Raw genomic sequence first — 27,874 nt, 5'->3', positions numbered from 1 at the left:
GCAGATTGTTTTGCACATGCCTCTCTTTACACCAATTATGCTTCTCGAATTTGTTGTTGAAATTGTCTAGTTTTGCTTCGTCTGTCCAAATAACTTAGTTACAATCAAAAGTTTAGCAAACTTATGGTTTGATGACAGCATCCTCCATATAGGTTCATCACAACTGCAGTTTTAAGCATTTATTATTCCCCTGGATGCTGTTGTTATTTTCAGGTGTGAAGCTATTTTATAGCCATTGTAGGAAACTGCAGCCTTTTGATTGAAGGATTCTAACACACCTTAACAGCTTTAATACACATCGATAAACATTATATTGTAATAGCAATCATTATCATTGTAGAATCACATAATATCTGTTATTAAAGTATATTTAAGCTGCTTAGGTATGTTAGGATGTTAAGGTGTACTTACAGTACATGATACTTACGAACGGTCTATGAATGCGTAATGAATGCATTATGAAGGTGCAGTTAATGTAAAGCATTACCTCATTTTATACATGCATTTCCACATTAGACAGGTTTTTTCCTGGGTACTTTCCCTTGGAACATTTCATGACCATGAGCAAAGCAGGGATCTCCCCGTGTCCTGGTAGTAAAGATAACAAGTGGATGTGGGTTTTCCTGCTCCAAAGGTCATGCTCTCTTCATCACCCATCTCACTCCATCTGGTGTTTTCCTCATGCTTCGAAGGTTCTGGAGGAGTCGAAGTGCTTAGTGCGGAGCTTCCTGAGGTCCGTGTTGGAGGAGGTCAACGAGAAGGAGTGTCAGATGCTGAAACAGCTGTGGAGCTCCACTAAAGGCCTGGAGTCACTCTTCACGTACCTGCAGGAGAAGATCTGTGAAGCCTGATGCTCATGCTCCTTTGGGCAATTGGTCAGGATCAGTGCAACCAGGACCCCAGACCCCAACCCCTACCCAGTCCCACCAACCACAAGAATAAGATCCAAAAGGCCCGACGTTGCCCATCTCCAACTCGCAGAAAGCAACGCCATGCAATGCGCAGGAATCAACTGCTAGTGAACAACTTTCCAGTCCATGTGGCAGTTTGTCCTCCTCGGGGCTGCACTGTGGCAATGCGCTGCTGACGGCCATCATTCCTAGTAGGGGGCAAGTGGCAGTTCCATCTCCCCGAGAAAAGGGGGGCAGCCCGTACCCTTGGAATACTTGGCTGCTAACTGCTGGGATGGTGTGAAGGACTCGTCTCCATAGTAACCACCCCGACACTCTCCTGACAGGTGCCTGTCATTGCATTCCACAGACCTGATGACATCGTCAGGTGTCGCAAAACAACATTATCGCTCATTTTTTTATTTATTTGTAAATTTATGTAATGCTTCCTACTACAAAAACAGGTATTGAAATTTTGTTTTGGTTTTGAAGGCATAAGAGAAAATATTTATGTGGATCAGTTGAGAATTCTTTGTTTTCTTTTTTGGTATCACAGGTTATGGGTTTTGTTCTTTTTTTAAACCAAAGCTTTCATGAATAATTTGATCTGCTGGTCGTCTATGACACATTCCTATATTTTGCCTGACAGAGCCGAGTCCACACAAAACCACATAAAAGCTTTGTCTAATAATGTGAAAATAAAACTGTTTATGGTTTATGTTCCTAACATTTATGAGATCACTTCATTCTGGGGAGATACTATCAGCATAGACGAAGGTATGAATTATATAATATAATGAAATGGGTATGACAGGGTTTTTTAAAATGTTCTCATAGGATTGAACTTTCATCATTCTCGGGTTAGCAGAGACCAGATGACCACCTTAAAATGGACATTTTGTGACAGTCTGTCAGCCAATAACATTGTACCTAGCAACTGCCAGTACGCAAAAATTTTGTCTAGAATGTTCTAGAGGCTTCCCTCGCCTGGAAGTGGATTGTAAATAACAATAATGTGCAGGTTCCGTTTGATGCATGATCTGTGGAATCCATGACCTTGTCTTATGGTCGCACATCTTGACTTGAGTTTAACGTATAAAAGGGAGGTGCTTGCATTTCTCTTCTTTAATCAGTCATAGTTTTCATTGTATGACATCACCACATTAATTAAAACCAATGTTTTTTGTTAAGTGACAAGGTACACAGATTTCTAAAGCAGCCTTTCCCAACCCAGTCCACGCTGAACCCCGGACAGTCCACATTTTTGCTTCCTCTCAGCTCCCAGCGCACCTGTGCCATGTATTCGGTGCTCCTGATTGGCTGGGAGCTGGACTGGGTTGGAAACTCTGTTTTAAAGTATCCATTTTGTTGTGTGTGCCTTGTTAAGGGGCATATTATAGATGGAAAATAGGAACATCCTAACCTGCAAAGGCTGTTCAGGCCAATGCAAGGGTGTCTTTATTTGATGATAATTATATCAAGCTGGGGATTAAGAACCTCACACAAGGGCGGCTGCTAAGGCTGGGTTTGAAGCAGTAAGCTTCTGATTACAAGCTCAGAGGCTTAGGCCAGTGAGCCCCACAGTACCTCCAAATTGATGAATTTGAAAAAGAGGAAGAAAATGGCCCAAGGTAGCAATGACATACAATGAAGACTGCGATTGGTTACAGAAGTGAAACACAAGTCCCTCCCTTGTTTACCCAGGAACGCATTGAACTCAGGGGTAATCGGGATGTGTGACCGTGGTCTGAACCTGGAATTCTGTCTCCCTAATCTGGTTAAAACAGACATTGCCTAAGATCGGGTGTAGGGAACTCGCGTCCTTCGAGTAATGAGAAAGTAGACTGGAAAAATGTTATTGTTAAAGAGAAGTCATGATCAAAAAAGAGGAAGCAAAAGCTAGAGAATCAGCTGTGCGAGGTGATCAGTTAGATTGTCCGTGAGGAAGCATCGGAGTCATGACTTCTTGTTATGTTTCATTGTGTTTGTCAACACAACAAAGGGGGCCCGTCTGGCAGAAAGTGAAGCACAAATACTGCTCTTCATGTTACTTGGCTTTTCGCCTTTCTCTTCCCTTCTATAATAGAATATTGGATGACGGAATATCAATACCTGTAAACCCTGTAATGTGTGTAATAATGATCTCTATAGGCCTGACTCAATATAACATGTTAGGCTCAAACCACTGAGACTCTGTCTGACTTCCATCCCCACTTTGGAGCCTGGCTTAACCACAGAAGCAAGCTTACTTTGTTTGGCTTCTTGTGAGTCAGGGCAATGATTACATAAACTTAAAATGTGATATTTGATCAGGGATGTTGTTATAATTTTATCTCCTGTTGTTATTTTAACACTGTTTGAAGATGGAATTCTCCATAAAAGCTGATATGCAATTTCAGTTTTCACATTTGATCGCAGTGTGGATCTCGTATGTAACTAAAGGGTAATATTATATAAGGTCCTTTTCTGAGAGTCCCCTTTAAAAGGTTCATATCGGACTATATAGATTATTGAACAAGGACAGGCTTTGCAAAAGGACAGAGAGCATAACCGTATCGGCTCGTAACCAGTGCAAACTACATTGATTCTTCCACCTGACTCTAGATTCTTCCATTAAGTCTGCGACTGAGCACATCAATAGACTGAAGGGTGAGGGCACCATTCTTTACTGGTCCCAATTAGAAATGAGCCAACTTCCAGTTCTGGTATCAAATCATGTTTTTATGGTCCAAGCCTAGTGGAACAGCTGGAAAATGGGCAGTACCTGTTTCATCTTTTAGTGTATGACTGACTATTTTAGGACAAAAGATATCGAACCTGATGCCCTGCTTCTCTACCTTGGTCCAGTGAAGCGACAATACGTGCAACAGTCTCTAAACCATTGATAACGTTGGTGCGGACAGGAGCTACTTAATTGACTCTACCATCAAAACTGTTTCAGTGAACTGCATGCATTGAGGAGAGCATGAGTTTAACACCCCTGATTTATGTACGGGTGAGGAAAAAAAACAGCATTTGCTTCTGCTTTTAAAATTAAAATAAAATTTAAAAAATCGAGTGTGTTCACCAGGCCATGCAGTTGTGCTTTAATCCTGCTGCAGCACCTTAAAATTTCAATTTAAATGTAAAGTCAATTTAAAGTTCAATGGCTTGAGCAACATCGCAATCTGTACACTATAACCTTAAATTTCCACCAGGAAACACATTTAGCATAACTTAAACCTTTCCATTGCTATCATTGCCTTAGCTTTACTTTCTACATCTCTGTCTTGTTTATCTGGTAGCATTATGTTTAATTAGTAAAGCAGTACTTACTAGCCTGTCCTATGAGCATAAACGGGCTGCTTATTTCCTTGATTATGTTGATTTGATTGCATCTTGCACACTTCTGCAACAGAACATGCATCGAAGAATTTTGTTGAATATCTCTGATTAATGGCCACTCTCTAATCAGTTCCTGCATCTGGGGGGCGGGGGTGGCATTTGTAAATAAGGTATGAATGCCACATGGAGTGGTCAGTGGTCATCTGGGAAGAGAGGAATTATTCAGCTGCGGTCTACGGAGTAATGACTTATGTTAACTGTCAAAACATTAACCTTAACCTTCTGCATCATCACCTGTCAGAAACTGAACGCCTAGTTGACCATTGTTTGGATATTGCTTTTGTTTGTTTGTTTGTTTGTTTGTTTGTGTCTGAAATCTCCATCCGCCTTTCCAAGAGGCATGGTGTGGTTTCTCTGAAGCCACACTCTATCCTTACACGACTGATGACTCATTAGAGACAGGAGTCTTACCGATAGTCCGTCAGTTCCACTTTCATGGTCACAGACAATCCTGGCTTTACATGATGCAAACAACAGATGCTGTTTATGGAAGGATACCTGGATTACTTGTAACTTTATGATACGATTATTGCAGAGTGATATTGACTTGCAGAGACATAATTTATTAAGCTTGTAATTATATTTGAAGAGGTCAAATGTATTATTTTGGTATTTCCAATGCTCAGACAATGTGTATTTTTGTAAATGTATTTTGCCCTAAAGTGATTTGCTTCTCCACCACATTTTTCTGTTAATTAGGCTGATGTGTGTTGAAGTTTATGTGCAGCAAGAAGTAGTTTTAACTGCATGTGAGGATGGATTCAGACAGCTGGTATCTCTGTGTGGGCCTATGTATTCATTTGTACAATAAGTAACAGTGTTGTAGCATTGTGAAACTTTCGTATAATCTTGAGTAAATTGACAACTGGTGAATGAAATATCTGTGTAAACAAAGTAGGCTGTTTGTGTAATTATGCATGTACATATTTTTGTTGTTAATCGACTTCGCCTGTCAGAATGTTATTTTTTCAGGACTTAGTCTTTTTTTTTGTAATTACTTGGCAATGCTAGAAACCTTGCACAATGTATTTTTTATTCAATTCAGAATTAATTTCCTGTTTTAGATCTGGAGGCAGGGATGGATGTGGAGTTGTTCGGTGCCATAGTTTTAACCATCCAGAAAAGTATTGTTTCATCAAACTGAATAGTTCGTTTAACTGCTTCAGTTTGTGAATTTCTGGGTGTTGACTGACTGGCACTTCTGCAGTCGGTACAGGAGTAGATTAGTATCGAGTGTAAAGTGGGAATGGTGGATATTCTACATGCAAAGAACACAAACAGAGCCTCCAGATGAGTCTATAAAATTTGTATGTTGCTTTACACACACAGCCTCTATGTATTATGCATAAATGCATGTCTTTTCCTAAGGCAAGTTTAATAACAAATGTTCCTTTTAATTTATGTAGGATAAGATACATACAGTTTAATAGAGATTTACAAGTGAATTTCCATCTCCTTCACAAGAACATGCAATCTCACAGAATCTAAATTTATTTAGTGCAATAGAGATGCTTTATATATATTGCATAAGAGTAAACCTTTTGATCTGCAATTTTACTTATTTCTGCCCAAGTTCATTATTTTTTATTGATATTTAGAAAATATAAATGTTCTATAATTTTATATAACATTAGTTTGTTAGAGCTTGTTATAGTAAAAAATACGTATTGGTACTAAATGCTTCTGAATATCACCAGTTACCAAAACATACTTTATTTTACTCTTTATTATGTTGCTATAGGACAAATCAAAACACTGACCTCTAAAACTGTAATAATTGACTTTATATTGGATGCAAGACATTTTAAACATATTTAAATGCTGTTGATTTATCAAAATCTATCCATCCATCCATCTTGCCCACCTTCCAACTGCCCCTTCTGAACAGAATTGCGGGCTCTTACCAAATTTATAATTGAAAGGTTAGAATATCTAACTTAATGAAAGTTTTAAATAATTAAATGAAATATAGTACCACAAAGTTTACATCCCTGTTTACTGTTTATTTCCATCTCTGGGTTGAGACTGATTTGCTGATTGTGACGGTTAACCCCTTCATTTTCGCCAATAAATATCAAATTGATAATGGCCTATAAATTGGCAGATATATCTCACACACATAGATGTACGACTAAATTATAAAACATTACATTAAATACCTCTGTGTAACGTTTTCCTTTAAAACTTGAAGTGCAGCTGCATCCCATATTAGGAAGTATGGTATGTACTTGCTCAAACAGCCCCCCCCCCCCCCCACCTTCTTGCTCTTACAGTGGAGAATTTCTCAGATGTAACTTTGTACAGTATGTCCTCTTTACCTAGTCTATGAATTTCTGGGTGCCTTAGAAGTTGTATTTTTCATGTCTGTCGATGAGATTCAGTATTTATACTTGTGGATGAGAAGCTGCTTTGAATAAACCATGTAATTAATTTGAACACCTTGGCTTTTGTGTGGTGAATTCTGCATGTTGCGTTCTGAGTCACGCTGTGATGCTTTCATATGTCACAGGTCCTTTCGGTAGCTTGTGCAGTCAGGGCTCAGGGCAGTTATTCAAAGAACATGGCTGCATGTAAAGCTTAGTCATCATGAAAAGTATGTTTAAGTTTCATGGAAACTAGTGAATTCAGCAGAAGTTTCCTGTCCCTCCTGGACTCTGTTGAACGTTACCAACACATACTGGGACCAACACATACTGGGACCAACACATGTTCACAGTCATACACTAGACTTGATTATCACTCACGGAGTTTATGTTCATCGTGCATCTGTCTGTACACTGAATAAATCCTTCTCTGACCATTTTCTAATCACCTTCGTGCTTGAGCCACCCTCTTAGACTATGGCAGAGAAAATTATTAGGACAAATCACCTAAATGATAGAAATTCCTTACGATTTATTAATGCAGTAAATTATGTGAACTTCATGTCTAGTACAGATGTCAATGAAGACATCCATGACTTCAATACAGCGGTTAGTAGTTTTTAGACAAAACAGCGCCTTTGGAAAATGAAATGGTGAAAACCAGCAGATGCTCCCTGTGGTTTAATGATCACACACACTCTTACAAGCAGGAGGGCCACAGATTGGAGTGGAAATGGAAATCCACAGGCTTAGAAGTGTTCAAGTCGGGATGGTCCGACAGCCTGCAAGCCCTTTATAGGGCACATTCAGCCCATTATTCTAACCTTATTGATGCCGATAGCTCATTACCGTTTTAAAGCAATAGTTTATCTAACAAATAAGGCTGAACCTCTGCTGCTGAGTAATTTCGGTAGTGAATATTTTATGCACTTCTTTAATGATAAAATTGTAAACATTATGCTTCAAACATGTTCAAATGGCTCACAATTACCTCCAAAACTAACAGAACGTGAAAAACAATCAATACATGGCAAAGAATGATTGTGAGGGAGCTCATATAGGCATTGTTGTTGTTTCAGCTTCCTGAATGGGTGCGGGACCAGGGTGCTGGACAGCCAGATACATGGCCCACTCCTAATCAAAGTGGCTGGCAGCCAACAATTAGGGAAGATATTTCGGCACAGGGAGACAGGCACAGCATTAAAACACACGTCCTTTGAAAGAGCCAGAGGCTGAGCAAACCAGCAAAACCACCACAGGAGAGAAGTCTGCTCCCACAGCACAGAGAAGCCCAGTCTGGTTTGCAGCCTGCCTCATCACCACACTAGCACATCGTCCTGGGACCCCTTCTTTCATTCACCCATTATAGACACCAAACAAGTTAAACACCAGTCTCTCCAGGTTGCTTTGCCAAGGTTATGTGAAGCCTCCATGGAGCAATGGGCCCAGTTCTTCTCAGAACAGATCACCACCATCATCCAGCACATGGCTATGCTGATGGGGACAGCAAACACGACAGCACCTGACAGTGGAAGAGCAGATTCCTCTTTCTGTTTCGGCGCATGCATGGACTGTTCATCAAGCTAACCATGATCAATAAGGTAGCAGCATATCTGCATAAGGAATGGACGACCTTGGAAAAGGTCCAGAACGCCTACTACAAGATACCCCATAATCAATCCCTGTAATATCCCTTCTGGATTGGCTTCTCCCCCCTCCATCTATATAAACTTTCCATACCACCCTTCAATGGCAAAACACAGTAACTACACTAACACCGACGGAGATAAGGCAGCACCAGGCTGGAGAGGGACCAGCTACAGAAGCCCAGAGCTGGTCACCGCAACCTCAGAGCAAAAATACTGTGAGGCTCAATCTCCAGACTGATTCCGATTAAAGATCCATGGCTTCTACAGTATGTGTTTGCACTCATGCCCTGCTGCAGCATCAGTATTTACTGTGATGTCCACATAACGATGTAAACGAAGGATCACTGCTTTGTCTATTCTGGCTTTCTTTCCAACTTTTTCTTTCCAAATATTTACACCTCTAAGTAAATACGTTTTTACACTTCTCAAAAAATGTAAAGGAACACTTTGAAAACACTTCAGATCTCAACAGGAAAAAAAATCATGTTGGATATCTATACTAATATAGACTGGATAACGTGTTAGGAATGATGTCTGTTTGATGGAAATGAAAATTATAAACCTACAGACGGCTGAATTCAAAGACACCCCAAATATCAAAGTGAAAAGATGATACCCCAGTCTATCCATTTTGCTGAAATTCAACTCAAAATCATACTCAGTAGTTTGTATGGCCCCCACGTACTTGTATGCATGTCTGAAAAGGTCAGGACATCCTCCTAATGAGACGACGGATGGTGTTCTGGGGAATCTCCTCCCAGATCTGAACCAGGGCATCACTGAGCTCTTGGAAAGTCTGAGGTGCAAGCTGGCGGCATCGGATGGACCGAAACAATGGTATCATTTCCTTCGTCCTCCAGGAACTGCCTGCATATTCTATCCAAATGAGGCCAGGCATTGTCATGCACCAGGAGGAACCCAGAACCCAATACACCAGTCTAGGATCTGACAATGTGTCCAAGGATTTCATCCCGATACCTAATGGCAGTCAAGGTACTGTTGTCCAGCCTGTAGAGGTCTGTGTGTCCCTCCATGGATGTGCCTCCCCAGACCATCACTGACCCACCACCAAACTGGTCATGTCCAACAATGTCACCATCAGCATAACATTCTCCATGGCTTCTCCAGACCCTTTCATGTACGTCACTCGTGCTCAGGGTGAACCTGATCTCATCTGTGAAAAGCACAGGGTGCCAGTGGCAGACCTGCAAATTCTGGTATTCTATGGCAAATGCGAATCGAGCTCCACGGTGCCGGGCAGTGAGCACAGGGCCCACTAGAGGACGTCGGGCCCTCAGGTCACTCTCATGAACTCTGTTTCTGATTGTTTGGTCAGAGAAGTTCACACTAGTGGCCTCCTGGAGGTCATTCTGTAGGACTCTGACAGTGTTCATCCTGCTCCTCCTTGCACAAAGGAGCAGATACCAGTCATGCTGATGGGTTAAGGACTTTCTACGGCCCTGTCCAGCTCTCCTAGAGTAACTGCCTGTCTCCTGGAATCTCCTCCATGCCCTTGAGACTGTGCTGGGAGACACAGCAAACCTTCTGGCAATGGCACGTATCGATGCACCATCCTGGAGAAGTTGGACTACCTGTGCAACCGCTGTAGGGTCCAGGTATCGCCTCATGCTACCAGTAGTGGCACTGACTGTTGCCAAATGCAAAACTAGTGAAAAAACAGTCAGAAAAGATGAGGAGGGGAAAATGTCAGTGGCCTCCATCTGTTAAACCATTCCTAAAATACTAAGTATTTTCAAAGTATAATGAATTAAACGCAAAAGGAATATCATGAAAATGGAAAAAAACGTCGAATTTTTTTATTTTTATTACTAATTAATTTAACTACCTGGTGCAGGTCTGTACAGGAAATGGCAATACGGAATCTCAGAGACACCAAACGGTGAAGCACAGCTCACACTGAAAGGCAAACATTCAAACAGGCCAATCTCAGTGCCCACAGTGCTAGACACAGCCTGCTCTGTTCTTCCCCGTGATTCAGAATAATATGACACTGCACAAATGGAACATTTTAAATCTCTATGGAGACTCTATGGAGACAGCAGGAAGAGCGACGAGTCACTCTTAAAGGCCAAAGTGTCTGCTCCAGTCTTGCAAAGTTCAGTTTTCCAGATTCTTCGGTCCCTCTCTAATCCTCTTCCTCATCCTCTCCGCGTGAGCCTTGTTCTGCTCCCTCTTAGCCTGGTACTGGGGGGCAAGACAAGACCAGGGGCCAGACAGCATTAAAAGGCTTTCACCAGTCTTTAAATCCACCTAAATGTACCATGTGAGCTTTGTCAGCACTCTGGATGAGAATGTTCACCTTATTAATAATACGTCTTTGTGATTTTAAAACGTCAGACTCATTGAAACTATTTCCTAAAAAAAGAACATTATAAAAGCCGTTACTCACCTCCTTCTTCAAGCATGCACGCATAGCCCGGTCAAAATCATTGCAAGTGCCGACAAACCTGAGGAAGTTATGCTGTGAATTGAAATTAAAATCAGACACCTAGCTGGAAAAGGCGAAAATTTGAGGCCTTCATTGCTGAAAGGCCTCAAAACTGACTGTATGGCTTGTATACTGTATGCAGTAATTACTACCTATTGCTGAGGTCAGTAATTAGTCGCCTAGGCTGTTCAATAAGTTATGATCATCCTCAGTTGTCAGGATAGTGTGTATCCCTCCAACTCACCATAAAAAGGAGCTACCCCCCGCTCCCACAGGGGAATCAGTAGAGTAACTAGCTCAACATCTAGTTTCTCACTCAGTGCTTCTTACACAAAGCAACTTATTGTATCATTTTTAGCCATCTTGATTAAGTACCGCAGTTAGGATGATGTTGACAAGTAGCATGATGTTAACATTTAGGTCTCACCAACAAGACATTTGGCAATACCATTAATTCTGTTCTCATCCATACATTTTCTATACCTGCTTGTCCTACGCAGGGTTTGGAGTCCATCTCAGAAGCTACAGATGCAAGGGAGGGAATAACCGAAGACAGGGTGCCAACCCAGGGCACACACACACACACACACGCACAGACACACACACCATTCACAATTGGGCAACACTCCAATTCACCTTTGTGTCTTTTTAGACCATACACAGAGTCAGGCAGAGACTCAAACCCTGGTTCCAAAGGTATGAGGCGGCAGTGTTATCCATGAGAGCGCCAAGCTGCCCCAAACTCTGCTCTCATGTACTCTTTTATTACATCTATAATTAATTCTGCATGCTTACATATGACATAAGAGATACTCACAAACATACTATTAGCATACGATAGTGCACTTTGACATCTTATTATGGTCCGAAAGCAGGTGCCAACACTAAATTATAGTGGAGTGAATCTTTAATGTTACAATGGGTTATAATAATTTATGCTTTTACTACGAGTTCAGGTACGGTCTACAAAACTGCTTCGTTAAGCAAGAGACCCACCCACCTTCTAACTTACTGTTTCCCCATCCGGTCCTTCAGGACCACAGTCATGCCACGTTTTTGCTCCCTCCGAGCTCCAAGCCAGGCTGCCTGTGGGTCCCCGAGAACCGAATAGGGAAACACTATTCTAACTGCATCCTCTTATCAACATTAAAGAGGAGTCTGGAGCCTCTCACAAGAAAGTATAAGACAACAGGCAGCAGTAGACCTTGGAACTTTTGCCAATCAAGCATATGCACACAGTGTTCTATGAGCAATTCATGAACACAGTCTAACTGCATGTAGGCAGAAACCAGACTAGTCATACGAATCCCACACAAACTAGGGAGAGGCGTGAGATTCAAACCCTGACACATGAGGCGATAGTGGTAACCACCAAGCCACAATGGCACCCATAACATATGTATATACTTACATATAAGATTTAACTGTTTTTCGATGTTTACGTTTTTTAGATGATAAATCTGATGAAATAATGAAAAAATCCAGAATTTCCCCTCCCGGAGATCAATAAAGTTCATTAAGTAACTGATTTTATCCCAAAATACTTGTATACTGCATATACTTTTGTACCAGTATGGAATTCACATTCACTTTCAAGTGACTTTGTCAAGATACCATTTGGTTTGATTCACAGCTTACCTCCTTGTGGCATTGTTTCAGCTGTGCGATCAGCTCATTGCACTCATCTGTGTGCAGATGGGGAGACAAGTCTGGGTGCATTTTCAGGTAAAGGCTCTATATTGAAAAACAAACAGGAGATGATGCGTGTGTAAGAGCAGCGATATCTCCCTGGTCCTTTCCGTCACGTGAACTGCAGATACTTATAGACAAAGCGAGAAAAACTACATACAATATCATGAGTGGCCACAATTTTAAACTATTAATAGAAGGTGCATGAGTTTCCACCAAGAACATGTATGAAGACCAGCAGAATGCATTTACAGAAATTCTACCCAGAAGTACACAAGACACTGTAATCGCAATGGTGGTCGGTCTGTACTGCTACAACAACCACAGTTCATATGGCACAAAATACACAGAACCTCATTCACGAGTGACTTTGTAAATGCAGAGAATGACATTCTGTTGGTGGTATTTGGCTATGTGGGGTATAACTCCGTACGTGTGACTGGAAGGTCACTGGTTTAAATCCCATGGCCAGCAGAGTGAGACCAGCCCTGGAGCAAGACCTATACACTCAATGGCACCAGGGACTAACTGACCCCGCTTTCTAATGCGGCTTTGCACTTGCTTATGGTGACAGCTGCTATACCGCGCTTTACCTTGCATTTTACACTATTGTGGTCCAGGCTTGCAGAACACGTTTACAACCATGACCGCATTTATTCACTATACTCCGTTTGCAAAAAGGAGCGATATTAAACGGCGTACTTAGAATTGTGATTACAAGGACACAGTAAACATGTTGTGAGAGCTCTTATCGTCCATTCACTTGATCTATAGTGTTTAATGTTTATAACAAACTATATAAAGTTTCTATACGCAAAGGTGCATTTTTACACAGCTGTATAAATGAGTTCGTACGTCTATCTTAAAACTATCAGAGTAGACTCAAAACGCAGAATATGGAACGGAATCTGATAAACTGTAACTTACCAAACAAATAACGGAACGATCGTGACAGTTTATCGGTCACAAAATGACATGCCACCGCTCAGGACACCCCCTGCCCTTTGCAACGCAATCTAGCTCCTTTTCCCTGCAAACTGCAAACGTGTCAAAATCCAAAGCAGTGCTGTGCAACCAGTCCCTTTCTATCACGAATGATCTGAAACCTTAAAAGACTGAGACAGTAAGGCACTATTTTGCCGGATCTCTATATCTAGTTCGCTAAGGGTGACCGTGTAAAGCAGACGGAAGTACATAATGACGTCATTTGACAGACTTTTACAAGCAGCCGTACAAGAGGCTGCTTTCCTTTTCCCGAAATCCCTCATAGGCTACAGCCACAAAACACGACGGATGTACTTATAGCGACAGTCCCAGCACCGGTCACACTTTACTTGATGGGGCACAGATATTTAGTAGTAGCTCAATTACTAACAAATCATCAACAAATGCAGTCGGCACTTAAGATAAAAGATGCGTCACGATTCAGTAATGATGAACAAATATGACATCAGTATGACCTCAGCATTTCACTGCATGGTGATCCATTGCTTGTTCTTTCAGTAGTTCCTTGGTAGTTCACAAGGGTTTACAGAATGAACAAATATAGTAACAAATATAGTAACTGCTTGGGATGAATGATGCATCATGATTCGTTAATGATGAACAAATATGTGATCAGTATTCAGCTTGTGTTATTAATTACTTCTTCCTTCAGTAGTTCCATAAGTAATTCACAAAGGTTTACAGAATTAACAGATAAAGTAAGGATAGTGACTGCTTGAGATGATTGCGTCATGATTCATTAATGATGAACTAGCATGATAATAGTATATAATAAAGACAGTTTGTGAATCGTTGATGCATACGTAATAGCATAATACTGTATTATTTGTGCCCCGTCAAGTAAAGTGTTATCCAGTACCGCTTGGCAAAGCGGCAGCGGGAATGCAAACCTGCAAGTCTTATTCCATTCTGAAATACCGACATAAAAATGAACAGATTCATAACCTAGACTCGCCATCGAGGATGCTTGTCACAGCGATCATAGTCAGTTTTTATGTGTTATTTAAAGTGTAGTAAACAAACGAATTTGAATTACGGGATTACAAAAAAATCTCAGATGAACCGCAGATTAATATATTAAGCACATTCATGTGTCATCCGCAGCCCTCATACGTGGGCAGTGTCTGAGCTTTGGTAGAATATACATTTTGATTAATTATATTAAAGGTGATACAGCTAAATGAAAGGTGAAAAGGACTGTTGATGTTTCCACTCGTCTCAGGGTTAGATGATGACGAGGACCAACCTTGATCCAAGAACTTACATTAGAGACAAAGTGCTTCTTTGTAAACTGGCCGTCAGTTTGTCCTCCTCTCCAGCAGTCGGAGACAAATATTACTGGTGAGAATGCTGTGAGTGTTATCTTGGTCTCTATTATATTGTGTCATTTTAAATTAGTTTAATATCACTACGAAATATGACTCAAACGTAAAAGTACCAGGTGGCATCAGGCATGATGTATAAACCACTATTCCCAGTATTAATTTGAAAAGGATGACTCGAGGTCTGTCAAATGATTCCTTGTTTGGACCAGTATTACCAGCTTCAACGGTTATATGCTAAGCCGTGACTCTTTTAAATTGCATTTTTCTAATATAGATGAGTATTTTATGTGAGCTTCTCTTAAAATTGCTTATTTTGCTTTTGAAATAATGTCCCATCCATCCATTTCAGCTCTACACAAACAATTCACTGCATAGCTGACTACACAATAAAACATGTACTATTTAAAGATAAGTGTTGTTTCGGAACACTTACAGTAGCGTGAAACCAGCTTTAAATATCAAGTGTTTCGTTTGCCCAAATATGAATAACTCTCCCAATCCTTCTATTATTCTCAGTATGACAATTTGAAGCGAAGCTACCGATCTGCGCATGCGCCTATGGGCGGGACGTCGGCTATGATTGGCTCACAGGATGTCCATCAGTTTCAACTGCGCGCATTGGCGGCTTGTTTAAATTTTTTTCAACTCGCATGTTTTCTCTTCCAAGCCTATAGAATCAGGCGTTTTAGGCAGTTATATGGTGTATCAGTACAGTAATGATATCTTATAAATAAGCATATAGTTATGTCTTAAAACATTTAACGCCGGTCTGTTATATGGTTCCAGTGGACGCCGATTTTAAAATCTAGTTAGCCAGTTAGCTTTTCGGCCCAGTTGGTGCTGTAGGTGTGTCCGCCTCCCGCAGCGGCATGGACGCTGCAGCCGAAGCGCTTCTGCGGCAGACGGTGCGGAGGATACCCTCCAGCAAGCTGAACGGCGTCCTGAGGCGGTGGGGCTGCTTGTCGGAGACGCAGCTCGGATCGCTGAAATCCATGCAGCCGAAGTGGCTGCTGTGTGATAACCTCCTTTCTCTCTGCCAGGTTTGTTTGGCTCGCCTCGCTTGGCCTGCGACCGCCTGCCGCTTCTCGCATATTTTTAATCGTTATATCTTCTTGCTAATCGACTCATTCCTTGTCGAATCCTTGAACGCGCGTATTTTTGTGTTATTTCGTTTACTTGTATGTTGTTTTGGAAAAGGGATCTGCTAAATTAAAAGTATGTAAAAATGTAAATGCTACAGTAAAAGTAACAGGGCTGCCAACTCCGGTCAGCTGGCCGGAGTGAGATTTCCGAGTCACTCCTGCACACACATGCACGCGCATTTTACATAGATGTAACAATTTTATTATCTTGTAAATAGTTTGTCGGGTTTGCAAACTACCCCAACACTTTTTATGTAGCTAATTTTAGGTTTATACTGGAATAATTCAGATTTGCCGTAAGATTTCTTGCGTGAGAGTCAGATAATCGTGAGTCTGGACTGTTGGTAGCCCTGATCTAAGAATGTAAATGGTTGCTGTGAAAATTCCATAGATTAAATATCTGATGGGACAATGAGGCATGATAATATGACGTCAGTGAGTTGCACTTCAGGCGATGTTGTGTTTTTAAGTGGCTCGGATAGCATTTTTTATTTCTTTTAGTGAACAGTTTTCCGGACGCGGCACGTACTGAATGTTTCCCTTCGCGTGAATGTTTTGACCTTTTCCCATATCTCTTCCATTGTGTTTCCTATAGGAAAACGACCTGTCAATGAAACATGTCGCGCAGATTGAAATGCTTTGTAAGTCTTGTTTGACACGTTCTTCCTTTCCTTGACGTATTCCGGTTATCTAGCCGTACTCCGCACGCAGTAAGTGCGCTTTCCAGGCCTGTTAGAATTATTGTAAAATAGTGCAAACTGCTTTATGTGATACCTTTAGTGATCCAAGGTTGGAGCCCATCCAAGGTAAATTAGGGCACAAGGCAGGAAAACACCCTGGATTGCAATCTAGGGCACGTCTTTACTCACACGGTATACAGATTTTCCTGTCTTTTGCACCGAAAGAGGAATCCCACACCACCTAGGGAAAACATGCAAACTGACCACATGGATCAGGGGTGACATTCAAATCTCCAGCTCTGGAGCTGTAAAGCAAACCCACTGAGCCACTATGTTTCCCTACCTTAAGTAATTGGAGGCATGCAAATTGTTCAGTAAAAAGTGTATAATGAGAGAGATCCTCATGATGTACTATTTCTTTTGCGTTACTGTTTTTATTCCGTTTATTTATTGTAAATAACTTTCCTTCTGTCAGACTACATGGAAAACCCAAAGCGGGGGATATGGTATGCCTTCCAGATGGTGGAAGCTGATGGTAGGTTGATGCCGGCTCTTTATTTTGCTGTCGGATTTCAATAATTCCCATCTAATATTTGTTTTTAGCCATAAATTGGCCTAGGTGATATAACAATATGCTGAGTTATTGACATATAAAATTAATAATAATAATAATACATTTTATTTATAATGCCTTTATATCCCAAGATCTCAAAGGGCTACAAGTTAAAATTAAACCTGTAAGAGAATGGGGAAACCTGGATGAACTTTTGATGAGGAGCATTGCTTCATAGCACGAATCACAAAAATTAACGATATTCGAACCAATGGAACGGTAGTCTTTTCAGAACACACAGCAGTAGGACGTGCAAAATGTAAGCGTTTACAGATGGCCAATGGTTAGATTTGCTGAGTGGAAATCGTGAAATGCTGGAATACGGCACAAATCACATCCTGCATTGGTTCAAGATCAGACACGGTATTTTATCCTCCAATATGGGATTCCTGGTAACTCAATACCATCAATGTCAGTAAGGTTCCCTGGAACAAGCAGCAAGGCTGCAGAACAACAAACCACACTGTTACGCCCTATGCAAAAAAGTTTATTTTTGTATGATTTAGTTATTAAAATTAGATTTCAGCTTGCAGATCGATCTGTCATCTTTTTTTAAATATCCTGAATCGGTTTAAGGAGAATCCTAAGGGAATTTTCAGCCAAAATGGAGCACTGAACTAAAGAATCGATTACTTGAATTATATAGTAATAATTATCAATATTGAATGCTGTGAGAAAAATTATTGCAATAAAATACTTTGCCATGTTGACCAGCCCTAGTCACGAAGAATTGCGTGCTGGTTCTGTTTCTCTCTTGTTGCGTTTTGGTCCATTTATTTTTTTGGTCATTTGTCTTTGTGCAGATGAAGCCCAGTCTCTGGAACTGATGCATTTTAGAGAGCGATTCAAAGCACATCTGAAGGACCTCATCAGTCATGTATGTACCGGCCTCACAGACTCCTAGACGGATGAGAATAGATCACTGAAATCTGAATGCAGACAACATTCATGGTACTGAAAGGTGCTTTGAATGCTTTGCAGGTTTCCATAAAGCTGAAGAAGCACCAGGATGAGTCCGTTTGGATTCGAATTGCTTGGGGGGACAATTTTCACAGACCAAACCACTTAAAACCAACGTATGTCATGCACCATCTTCAGACTCCTTATGTGTTTGTTTCCAGTTTGACCACCAAGCACAAGCATCTGTTGTTTCAGGTAAAGTGAACCTTACTTAACCTACTTTGTGCCTCCTGAGGATATTCTGTTTAAGTCCATTTTATGTTGCTGGCCCATTGTCCTGTACCTGTATTCGGTGTAACGTGTAGCCCGATCCACAGGCTTTGGTTCTGGCCGCTGGGTACAGTTCAGTCAGAGATGTTCACCTCAGTGGGCGTTGCCTCACTGCCCTGAGAGATCTGTTGATGAGGCAGTACAAGCAGGTATGTGCAGCCAACTTTTCCATCTGTTATGGGGGAATGAGGGGACCTTGATGATGCCTACCAGCGAAACATTTTCCCTTTTTTAATTTTTGATGACACATTTCAGGTATTCCCGTCAAGTTGTCCAAAGCCACCGGAGGAGAGCGATCCGCTTCCAAGTATGAGAAGACGCTTTTAAAGTTGTATTGTAGATATTGTAGATGTGACTTGTGATGTAGAGATTAATTCTGAGATTTTTTTTTTTGTCCTTTCCTTAGATCCCAATATTGAAAACGAACACGCTAAAGTTATGGAACATAAACGGCAGGCAGCCGCTGAAGCCTTTGGCTACGAGGATCCACCAAAATTGGAAAGTGCTACATACAAGGTGCAGCAGCTTCGGTCTCTTTCCTTGCCGTCCTCTCCTGCACCACCTGTGCGCGCGAAGGTCAAAGGTCAGAGAGAATGCTCCATCATCCCAGTTTCCTTTTTTTTTATATCAGCTGGAAACTATGTACAGAGAACATGGGAACGAGAGTCTGAATGGCAGGGATGAGCCTTTCCGGGGTGTGGTCAAGTTCACCAGCAGCAACCTCCTTGAGTCACTGAAATACTGCATTACTTCAGGTGCGTACCTTTTTCATTCTGGAAAGTAATATACTCTGGAATTTTTAATCTAAATTATCCTTCCTGTTTTCCTTCCTTCCTTTTAATGAACTTGCAATACTTTTCATGTCCCTCAAATTCATTTTTGTGAGCATTTGTTTGCTGCACTAACATTTTAATCTGGATTTGAATTTAAAGGTGTTGCTTAAAGGTGCCAAAGGACCAGAAGAGCATTTTGTCTGGATAGCAAAACACATTTCGTTAATTAATTATTAGGGTTTGGAATCACCAGTCACCTCCCGATATTGTAATATCATGATACCTAGGTGCCGATTTGATGTGAATTGCAATCCTATGGATACCCTGATACGACACTTTTTTTCTGTTTATTTCGAATTTTAAAGCCTTGTACCATGTAAAAAGAATTAAAAGTTGAGTCATGCCCCTAAAAGCTTTACACAATAGCTGCGCAGCTAAACATAACATGAGTAAACGCAGCGCACTCCAAATAATTTTCTTCCTCAAAATAAACCAAAGGCAGCATTTAAACAATGCAAAACAACTTCAAATACAAAAAGTATAAATTTAAAAGTAAAATTAGAAGTTAGCAAAAAGCTACATTTGCTGCTGTCGTAGCATAAACTACCCCGAGCTTTTATGCTTCTCCGCTGCCTTGTCTGTCTCAGGATGGTTCCAGCAATATGTGCCTGTATGTTCCTCATAGTACCACTGTGCTTAACTTTCACAGGACAGAGTTTGCATACAGCATGGCTCGTGTCCATCTCCTTTTTCCCATTTAAATTTTGAAAGCCAAAGTTCCTCCATACATTGGATTTAAACTGGAGGAGCAGCACGAATCTCTGTCGTCAGCCATTCCTGTTAATGCTAGACAAAGTCAGAAAATGACTGCCTCTTATTACATGGGATGCTGTGCTGCTTGTCAGTGTGGGAATAGTTTACAGCGCACCACATATAGGATTATAGAGGCGTCGCAACATTTCAAAATGGGCCGATACTAGTGTTTTGAACATCTGTCAGTAGTGACTACAGTTATATTCTTGTCAAATGCAGTGCGTCATTTCGCCACCAAGGGGCAGTAACATCCTCTGCATTTATTTTGCCTGCCTCTTGAGAGGCTTGTTAACACAAAGCCAGCGCAAATTAGTTGAATCATTAAGATCAAGATACTGGTTAATTAACCTGCTAAATAGTGCAATAGCAGATACCTTCTTGGAGCTAAGCTGTGACATTCTTGTTTTTGTTTTTAGGAATCACTTCTACACCACTGACGCCTCTGCTGTCATCCATAACGCAGAAAGGAAGGAATTATTTCGTAATCAGAGACAAAGGTCCTGGCATTGCCTCTGATACACTAGGTCCAAATCTTTGAAGTACAGACTGGAGACCGGAAAATATTTTATTTTACAGACTTGTAGCGAACTGCCTGGAGTGCATCTATGTTTCTGTTTTGTGTTCATTTGTATGAAGTATGTATTGTTGTGCGGCTTTTACTCATTTCATTCTACTTTTAATGTATATATCTTACAAAACTCCATCTCTGCTTTCCATAGCAGCTGCCTTGTCAGGTGAATTTGGAAAAGGCAGCAAATTCTGAATAGGTATATTTGCTTTCTACTGCTGGAAAACGCAGTTTTTATATTTTGTTAAAATAAATTAGTGTTTCATTTGTATGTATTTTGAGAGCTTTTACTTAATGAAACTGGAATTTTAGGCAGAGAGACTAAAATTTGAGACACTGTAATGGAGACGCAGGAGACCTACATGCTGAGAAGGGACATTTATTAAGGGAACGGGACGTGCTAAACCTCATTTAGGACAGTCAGCTTTGCTATTCCTTGCCCTACCGGTAGTAGGGTGGTGGTCATCCTCCATATCTAGCTGCAAAAAAGGACACTTGCCCCAGCTTCTGTCCTCTTCCCAGCCTGGGCTTTGACAGACATCCCACCTCTCCCAGATGTTCCCAGAGTCTTCTGCAAATTGACGGTAGCTGCCTGAACCTGCAACTGAAGCCTTTGTTCCAGAAATCTGTCAGTCTGCTGTTCCGCAGTGGTAAGATTAGCCATCGAGGAGTTTTACTGCTGCAACCTCACCTCAAATTTCACCGCGACTCTCTGGTCCCGGTCAGCAAATTTTGCCCATTCATCCAGCCACCCACACCTCTGTCATATGTACCCTCCTGCATGCCCCTCGTCTGCCTCCCTAAAATGAGTATCCCCTAGGTGGGATGTCTGCTTTAAGCCCAGCGGGAGTGGAATGTCTCATTCCATGGCAATCTGAGGCTGCCGGCTAGGTCCACTACCAAACCCTCAGTGTAGACACCATAACTACTGCTGGCCTGCATGGTGCTGTCTGCCTTTTAAAAATGCTCAGCACATTTCCAGCTGGGATCGATGGTTCCTCACAGTATTTTACTGTATACTAACAGTGTGCTGCCACAAATCAGACCGGCGGCTACAATCAGGTGTGTTTAATTTCAGGTAGGTTAATAATGTGAGGTGGGTTTTAAGTCTTGGCTGCTGCATTAATTTAATTGCCATCTTTTGTGGGTGTCATGAGGCAAAAAGTGCAGTGAATCATTCCTTGAAATGTTATTTCGTATTTGGTAATTACATATTATCGGGAGTTAAAATTGGGTGGTATGCTCAGAATCTAGTATTTCAAGGGAGGGTTGTCTTTGGTCTCGTGAGTATGTGCACCCTGTACCTGGGACCTGAAAGTCAGGGTCCTATGGGACAGTAATTAGACAGTATCTGATTAAAATGCATTTCGAAATTAATGCAGGAAGTAACGACAGCTTGAGGCACCATGTAAACAAACATGTCTCAGATTATAAAACAGGGCAAAGTAAAAAATGATTGGCACAGACGCTGCACAAACCATTGAGACAGTTTGGTTAAAGTCTGAAATCTACGGATGGAGCAACAGGTTTATTTTGTAACGTTTTTCAGGGCACGTTTCAATGTTTGAAGAAATATTTACCATTTAATCGTTTTTTACACGTTTGTAGTACGAAGATCATAAAACATGACATTAAAGGGACCCTACGGACGATTCCAGAGAATGAATCCTTGATCCTGTTAGAGAACACATTTAGATGTGCGGCCAGGCCTGTTAGTGTAGGAGAGGGTCCTCTGGAGGTCACTGGCCGGCTCTGGTTAGTGTACCCTGCTGACATGTTCTCAGTGCACCACACGCTGTTAAATGCGTACTGGAAATCTACCTTTCTCTGAAACCAGGGGTTTGACATACGTGTATAAATGTTGCGTATAAAGTGATTATTTCTGAATCTTATGTTCTGAATTGCATAAATCCGCCTCGCAAATGGCTGGGGCTCCTTAAAAGGCGTGAGCACCGGAGGGATTATCCCCCGGAAGTGTCGGCTCTGCTGCGCCGCCTTGCTCCGCTTGTTCTGCTTGACAGCAGAAAGATGGCTGCCGCCGCATCGGAGGCAAGAGGAGCGCACCTATATAGCAACAGCAAGGTCTGCTCCCCCAGCCAGGAAGATGATCGGCCGCCATCTCAGCCCCGGGAGATCATAACGCCCTCGATCACCGAGCTGACCAAAGAGGTGCGCACTAACATCCTCTGCACGGTCGAAGGATGCGGGAAAATCCTCCCCAATACCCCTGCGCTCAACATGCATCTGGTGAAGTCACACAGGGTCAAGGTGTGTACAGAGCGGCTATTAAACTACATATACATGCTTCCAAATGCTCAGCGAGTTGTTGGCTGTTTACATGAAAGTTGCTCAGTAGCAGCGTTTTGGATGTACGTCTGTCGGCAGCGGATTGATGAACGCTGGCTGTTTAGCGCGGCGCTCCGTGCATTTCGGCCGGCTGCAGATCGGGGTCGTGCACGCAGAAATATGTCCGCAATAATTATGTATCAGTGCTGTATGATGCGCGGACAGACACCCCCGGCAGCATGAAACATTTTGAGAAACGTATTCCAGCAAAACACCACTATTTATTATTATTAATAATAATATTTGGCGTTGATGTTTACGCATGTTCTCAGTGCAGTTATCTTTTACATTAAGACCTTGATTCTGTCGAAATTACAAATGATAGTCCAAACAAATGATAGTGATAACTCTTTAATTAATAAAAATAAATAATTTAATTAATTTATGCTTTAATGGACGCGGAAGGCTATTTTTATATGTTTAATCTGACTGTCGTGATTATTTGCATGACACTAAACTACCGGTCTGTGATATAAGACCCATGGTTAAAAAGTTCTACCTAAACGCCTTTTCTGCTCAGTTTCACGGTGTACTAGAATGGAAAAGGGTCGATTGCAATAATGCTCAACCCCAAAAACGCATGCATCACTTAAACATTTTAATCTGTGTAGAATAGAACATAATCCAATCTGATTCACTGTGTCTCCATAGGCATGTGCATGTACAACTGGTCTGCAACTTTCATCCAATTCCTGACCCTGTTTACCCTTAATTTTGCTTGGAGAAGTGAATGAAAGTTGTTGTACGGCTTTCATGGAAATGTGCCTGACACCGTCCACCGATCCTAAGGATCTTGTTTTTGCCGTTTTTGTCATTCGAGTTAAATCTGCATGCTGAGAAGCAGACGTGTGGATCCGTTTATGTGTGGATTTTGGCTGTTGACCAATTTTCACTGAGCTTTGTAGAATACACTCTTTAATGCATTCCACCGGAAAAGCTTTTGCTTAAACCTTTGATTATTAACCTGATGGAATTTCTGCTAAATATCGGTGTCACTTAAGGGTCCTGTCCCTCTGTGCATGTTCTGTGCGGTCATGTAAGAATAGAACCAACTAATTTCACTTTTCGAATTGTTTATTGTTTATTGTTCTGGTAACCTCAGAGCTGTAACTTGGCTTGTTTTTCCCCTGTGTGCCTGCATCGATTCCTGTGATGTTTCAGGCATTGACTCCATAGCAACCATACGAACCTATAGTCCGTTAAAAAAGGCATTGCGGATTAGCAGCCATTTTTAATCCGTGTTTATCCGAGCTGTGCATGTAGGTCTCTTGCTATCCCTGTTTTCTTATTATCCTTCATATCACGGTCTTATTAGCGATTTTATTTTGTTCTGAAAAAGCACAAAATATTTACTCAGATTAACTTAGATATGCCTAGGGGCATTGTTTCAACATAAAAATCTTTGTGTGCCTTTATAACAGGGTTATATTAAATGTTTGGAAATTTATGATTGAATATTGTTTATTCTGTTTGAACACCTTGAGTATTAAACTACTGTCAGTATTCTAATCCTAAATTTGACCAGATTTGGTAAAACATGCTACAATAAATCACTCGTGTTCTTTTTAACGAACCTGATTTCCTAGTGATCAGACCCCATTTGAGATGCTGTGTTTCTGCCCTTTGCAGGATGGCCTCATCAACCCTACAGTCAGGAAGGATATGAAGGGATCACAGAAATTGTACTGCTGCCCCATGGAAGGTTGTCCCAGAGGACCACACCGACCGTTCTCTCAGTTTTCCCTGGTTAAACAGGTATGACTCACTCGCTACTTTCAGATCTCTTTGCTGATGTTCTGGAATGGAGATTCGGTCTCTCACCTCTTTGATCCATTTTGTATTGAAATTGTGTAGCAATTCAGTTCTCTCTCCTGCATGCTGGGTTTTGTTTTTTGAGGCAGTCGTCAGTTTAAAAATTGTTTTAAGGGCGCGTCTTCTATCACGTCGTCATGGTTTTCTTATGTGTTTCGGAGCAGCATTTCATGAAAATGCATGCGGAGAGGAAGCACAGGTGTGCCAAGTGTAGCAATTGCTACAGCACAGAGTGGGACCTGAGGAGGCACGCTGAGGATTGTGGGAAGACCTACCACTGTACCTGCGGCTGCCCCTACGCCAGCCGGGCAGCTCTTCTGTCCCACATCTACAGAACAGGTCATGAGGTGCCAACTGAGCACAGGTAGGCCACCCCCCTTTCAGGGATCTGCATCCACAGGATAAGGACGTACCGCTGTTGTATGAATTAAGGCAGTTTGAGAACTTTGAGAGTGGTTCTCATGACGGGACTTTATTTGTCGTCTTGGTTTTGCAGATATCCTCCAGTCAAAAAAAGAAAGATGGAGGGATTAACTGGGGGCTCTACAAAAGTCAAGTTTACAGAGCAGACTTGTCCATTGGAGAAAGAGTTCAATGCAGCAATTCCCTCTGCTGATGGAGTGTCCAAGTCTGATACAACCAACCAGAACCTCAGTCCAAGTAAAGGTGTTCCCAAGCTCCTGCTCCCAAAGCCTAAGGTTGCACTGTTGAACGTACCAGTGATGCAGTTTGCGCATGTGCCAGTTCTCCTGTCCACTGCAGACAGCACCCCAGTCAGGTCAGTCGTGTTGGCTGTAAACAATCAAGCCTCCTTAATGAGCACCGTTCACCTGGTACCTCAGCCAGCGGGAAGTGTGATGCCGACAGTGAACACAAAGACGTGGAACCTTAGGGAGACGGTGCCCTTACCCAGGTTGGGCCTGGGTCCTGTTAGTACTGGAGTACAAGTAAATTTGGAAAGTATAGCCTCTGGTCAAAACTCAGGAGACCCCACAGAAAAGAATAGCACCTCCACCAACATTCAGACTGATATCTCTTACCTTTCGAAGAGCTTCACCCCAGGGAGCACATGCATCCTGAGTGAGTCCTCGGTTTCGTCATGCTCCCAAACAGACATCAGTGTTAGTGCTCAGGTCCAACTTCCAGTCAGTGTTGAGACCCAGACCTTTCCTTCACAGTCCAAAGTAACCACCTCCATTGGAGCACAGACAGACACCTTTGGTCAGACTTGCCTGCCTACCTATAACATCACTAGAGAAACACAGACTAGTGCCAGCCTAGATGTTTCTGAGGACAGAGGTCAGATGGACCAGGCTATAATGTGCACAGACCTTTTTGATGGCAGTTCCCTTAGCGTGTCAACACAGACCACCGTGAAAGAGAGACCTTTCAGAACAGACACCGTGGAAGAATCTCTGAACTGCAGTAGTTCCGGTCTCTATGACCATAAGTCAGTAGGTGTCATGTGTTTTGGTTCTCAGACAGAACTGCTCCAAACGAATCTCATGGCGGACAACCAGACTCAGACTATGGCGTTATTCAATGACCTGGAGAACATTCTGTCCCACTCAATGACCAATAGTCCTCTGTCTAATGCCACCGTGGTCTGTGAACCAGGTCTGTCGTCTGTCCCAGAACATAACGCCAGCATTGATTTTGATTTTGAAGAGTTTTTGAATGCTGCACACATTCAGACTCAAACAGAGGAAAGTGAACTTGGTACTTTGACCTCTGAAACACCTTTGGAATCCCTAGACATCGAAACTCAGACTGACTTTCTGTTTCTCGATTACCCGGCCCAGAACGACAATAATCCTAGGCCTCAATCAAATTATCTCGGGCAAGAGACATTTGACACCCAGACTCAAACGGATCTCAACTTCCTCTTGGACACAAGTGGCCCCCTTCCTCTGGGGAACTTTCTCAAACAATCGGGCTTCTCAATGAGTACCGAGGCCTCAGGCTCAGAGACGCACAAGCCTGTCCAAGCTATTTCTCCAGCCAGTGCTCAGGACAGCCAGATTAAGCTCAGCAGTACAGAAACGCAAACCGTGAGCAGCTCTTTTGAGAGCTTGGGTCACTTGTTCTTGACCAGCAATGAGACTCAGACAGTAATGGATGACTTCCTGATGGCTGACCTCGCCTGGAACATGGATTCCCATTTCAGCTCTGTGGAAACGCAGACATGCGAGGAACTGTGTTCTCTCTTTCAGCACTCAGAGAAACGCAGCAACTGAATGTCGCTCTGATCGAGTTTGTTGGGACAGCCACACTTCTGGGGTTAGTGATGGCAGTCAGGTCATTTAACAGGGCATGATTGTCACATAAACTGTCTAAGCGTGAGGAAGAGTGAGCCTTTATGTTCAGCTTACCACATTTTCAGTGCACATTCCACCAGATTTGTTTGCCATCCTTTTTATTTATTTCAATTTTTAAATACCTCAGCTGAATAATTTCTGTGTGCCCAAAACAGAAAATGCTTAATGGCATGTTGGTTGTAGTACTTCAAACACGGAACCCTAACCCTACCAAGCTTTCCGGTGAAGGTGGGTTCTCTCTTTTGAGATGCACACCTTTATCTGTGCCATCACACTAAAGGTTCTGCATGTCTCTCACTGGTGCGCAAGTAGGTCCTGCCTGCTTGAGCTATGCGATTGCCAGTGCTTGTCTTGTATATTATAACAGAACCACCTTGTATTAAGAGGTAGGTATAGACCTTTCATATTGTGATTTCATGCTGTCTAATGCAGCCCGGTGTACTGAAGGAGTAGCATTATTAAAACCAACAGGGTTTCAACTTCTTGAGTAAGATTGTGGTTGGAGATCCCTCTTAGCAGGACTATGAGGAATAGTAACTGACCAGAGCAGGTGTTCTTATTTGAAGATGTCAGGAGATTCATCTGTCAGCATGCTGAAAGAATGTTTTCCGTTTCTTGCATGATGTTTGTATTGTGTGTGTGGAAGCGCTATTGGACGGATTTCACCTGAAATTGCAAGGGGATATTTATTATATAAAATTTAATTTCTGTGTGTTCTGCCAAAATCCAGTCTTCATTTGCATCTTGATTATTCATCAATAAGTGATGCAGTTGTATTCACTTTAGAAAATTTATAGACCACAAGTTATGATACAGAAACACAAT

General features: G+C 41.9%; 4 protein-coding genes across 7 annotated transcripts in view; 3 read left to right on the top strand and 1 right to left on the bottom strand.

The window, feature by feature from the left end:
* The window catches only part of LOC125727986 (chromodomain Y-like protein 2), a 45,682-nt gene extending 38,972 nt beyond the window's left edge, over positions 1-6,710 (top strand). For all 3 annotated transcript variants that reach the window (XM_049005007.1, XM_049005006.1, XM_049005008.1), the window contains one exon: positions 693-6,710. In XM_049005007.1, coding sequence (XP_048860964.1) covers positions 693-851 — 159 coding nt within the window. In that variant the 3' untranslated portion in view covers positions 852-6,710. The remainder of the gene's footprint in view (positions 1-692) is intronic.
* Positions 6,711-10,072: 3,362 nt separating this feature from the next.
* Positions 10,073-15,290, bottom strand: cmc2 (C-x(9)-C motif containing 2). Of its 2 annotated transcripts, none has more exons than XM_049005012.1 (4): positions 15,188-15,290; positions 12,374-12,469; positions 10,697-10,768; positions 10,073-10,491 (listed from the first exon to the last, which is right to left on the bottom strand). In XM_049005012.1, exons 2-4 carry the CDS (start codon positions 12,452-12,454, stop codon positions 10,405-10,407), a joined length of 240 nt encoding a protein of 79 aa, XP_048860969.1. In that variant the 5' UTR covers positions 12,455-12,469; positions 15,188-15,290; the 3' UTR covers positions 10,073-10,404. The 2 variants fall into 2 exon arrangements, with proteins under 2 accessions (XP_048860969.1, XP_048860968.1); XM_049005011.1 differs by lacking the exon at positions 15,188-15,290 and adding an exon at positions 13,352-13,631.
* A 71-nt stretch (positions 15,291-15,361) lies between these two features.
* On the top strand, positions 15,362-20,844 carry cenpn (centromere protein N). The gene is made up of 10 exons (XM_049005009.1): positions 15,362-15,794; positions 16,492-16,537; positions 17,052-17,111; positions 17,993-18,066; positions 18,171-18,344; positions 18,467-18,568; positions 18,675-18,726; positions 18,826-18,935; positions 19,051-19,174; positions 20,422-20,844. Exons 1-10 carry the CDS (start codon positions 15,624-15,626, stop codon positions 20,541-20,543), a joined length of 1,035 nt encoding a protein of 344 aa, XP_048860966.1. The 5' UTR covers positions 15,362-15,623; the 3' UTR covers positions 20,544-20,844.
* A 140-nt stretch (positions 20,845-20,984) lies between these two features.
* atmin (ATM interactor) lies at positions 20,985-27,749 on the top strand. Its single transcript, XM_049005005.1, has 4 exons — positions 20,985-22,841; positions 24,549-24,674; positions 24,896-25,095; positions 25,228-27,749. Exons 1-4 carry the CDS (start codon positions 22,602-22,604, stop codon positions 26,966-26,968), a joined length of 2,307 nt encoding a protein of 768 aa, XP_048860962.1. The 5' UTR covers positions 20,985-22,601; the 3' UTR covers positions 26,969-27,749.
* The last annotated feature ends 125 nt before the right edge of the window (positions 27,750-27,874 follow it).

The sequence above is a fragment of the Brienomyrus brachyistius genome, unplaced genomic scaffold, assembly GCF_023856365.1.
Source record: "Brienomyrus brachyistius isolate T26 unplaced genomic scaffold, BBRACH_0.4 scaffold142, whole genome shotgun sequence".
NCBI classification, from domain to species: domain Eukaryota; kingdom Metazoa; phylum Chordata; class Actinopteri; order Osteoglossiformes; family Mormyridae; genus Brienomyrus; species Brienomyrus brachyistius.
Note: the sequence above shows the minus strand (reverse complement) of the source record. Positions and strands in the feature narration are given on the sequence as shown.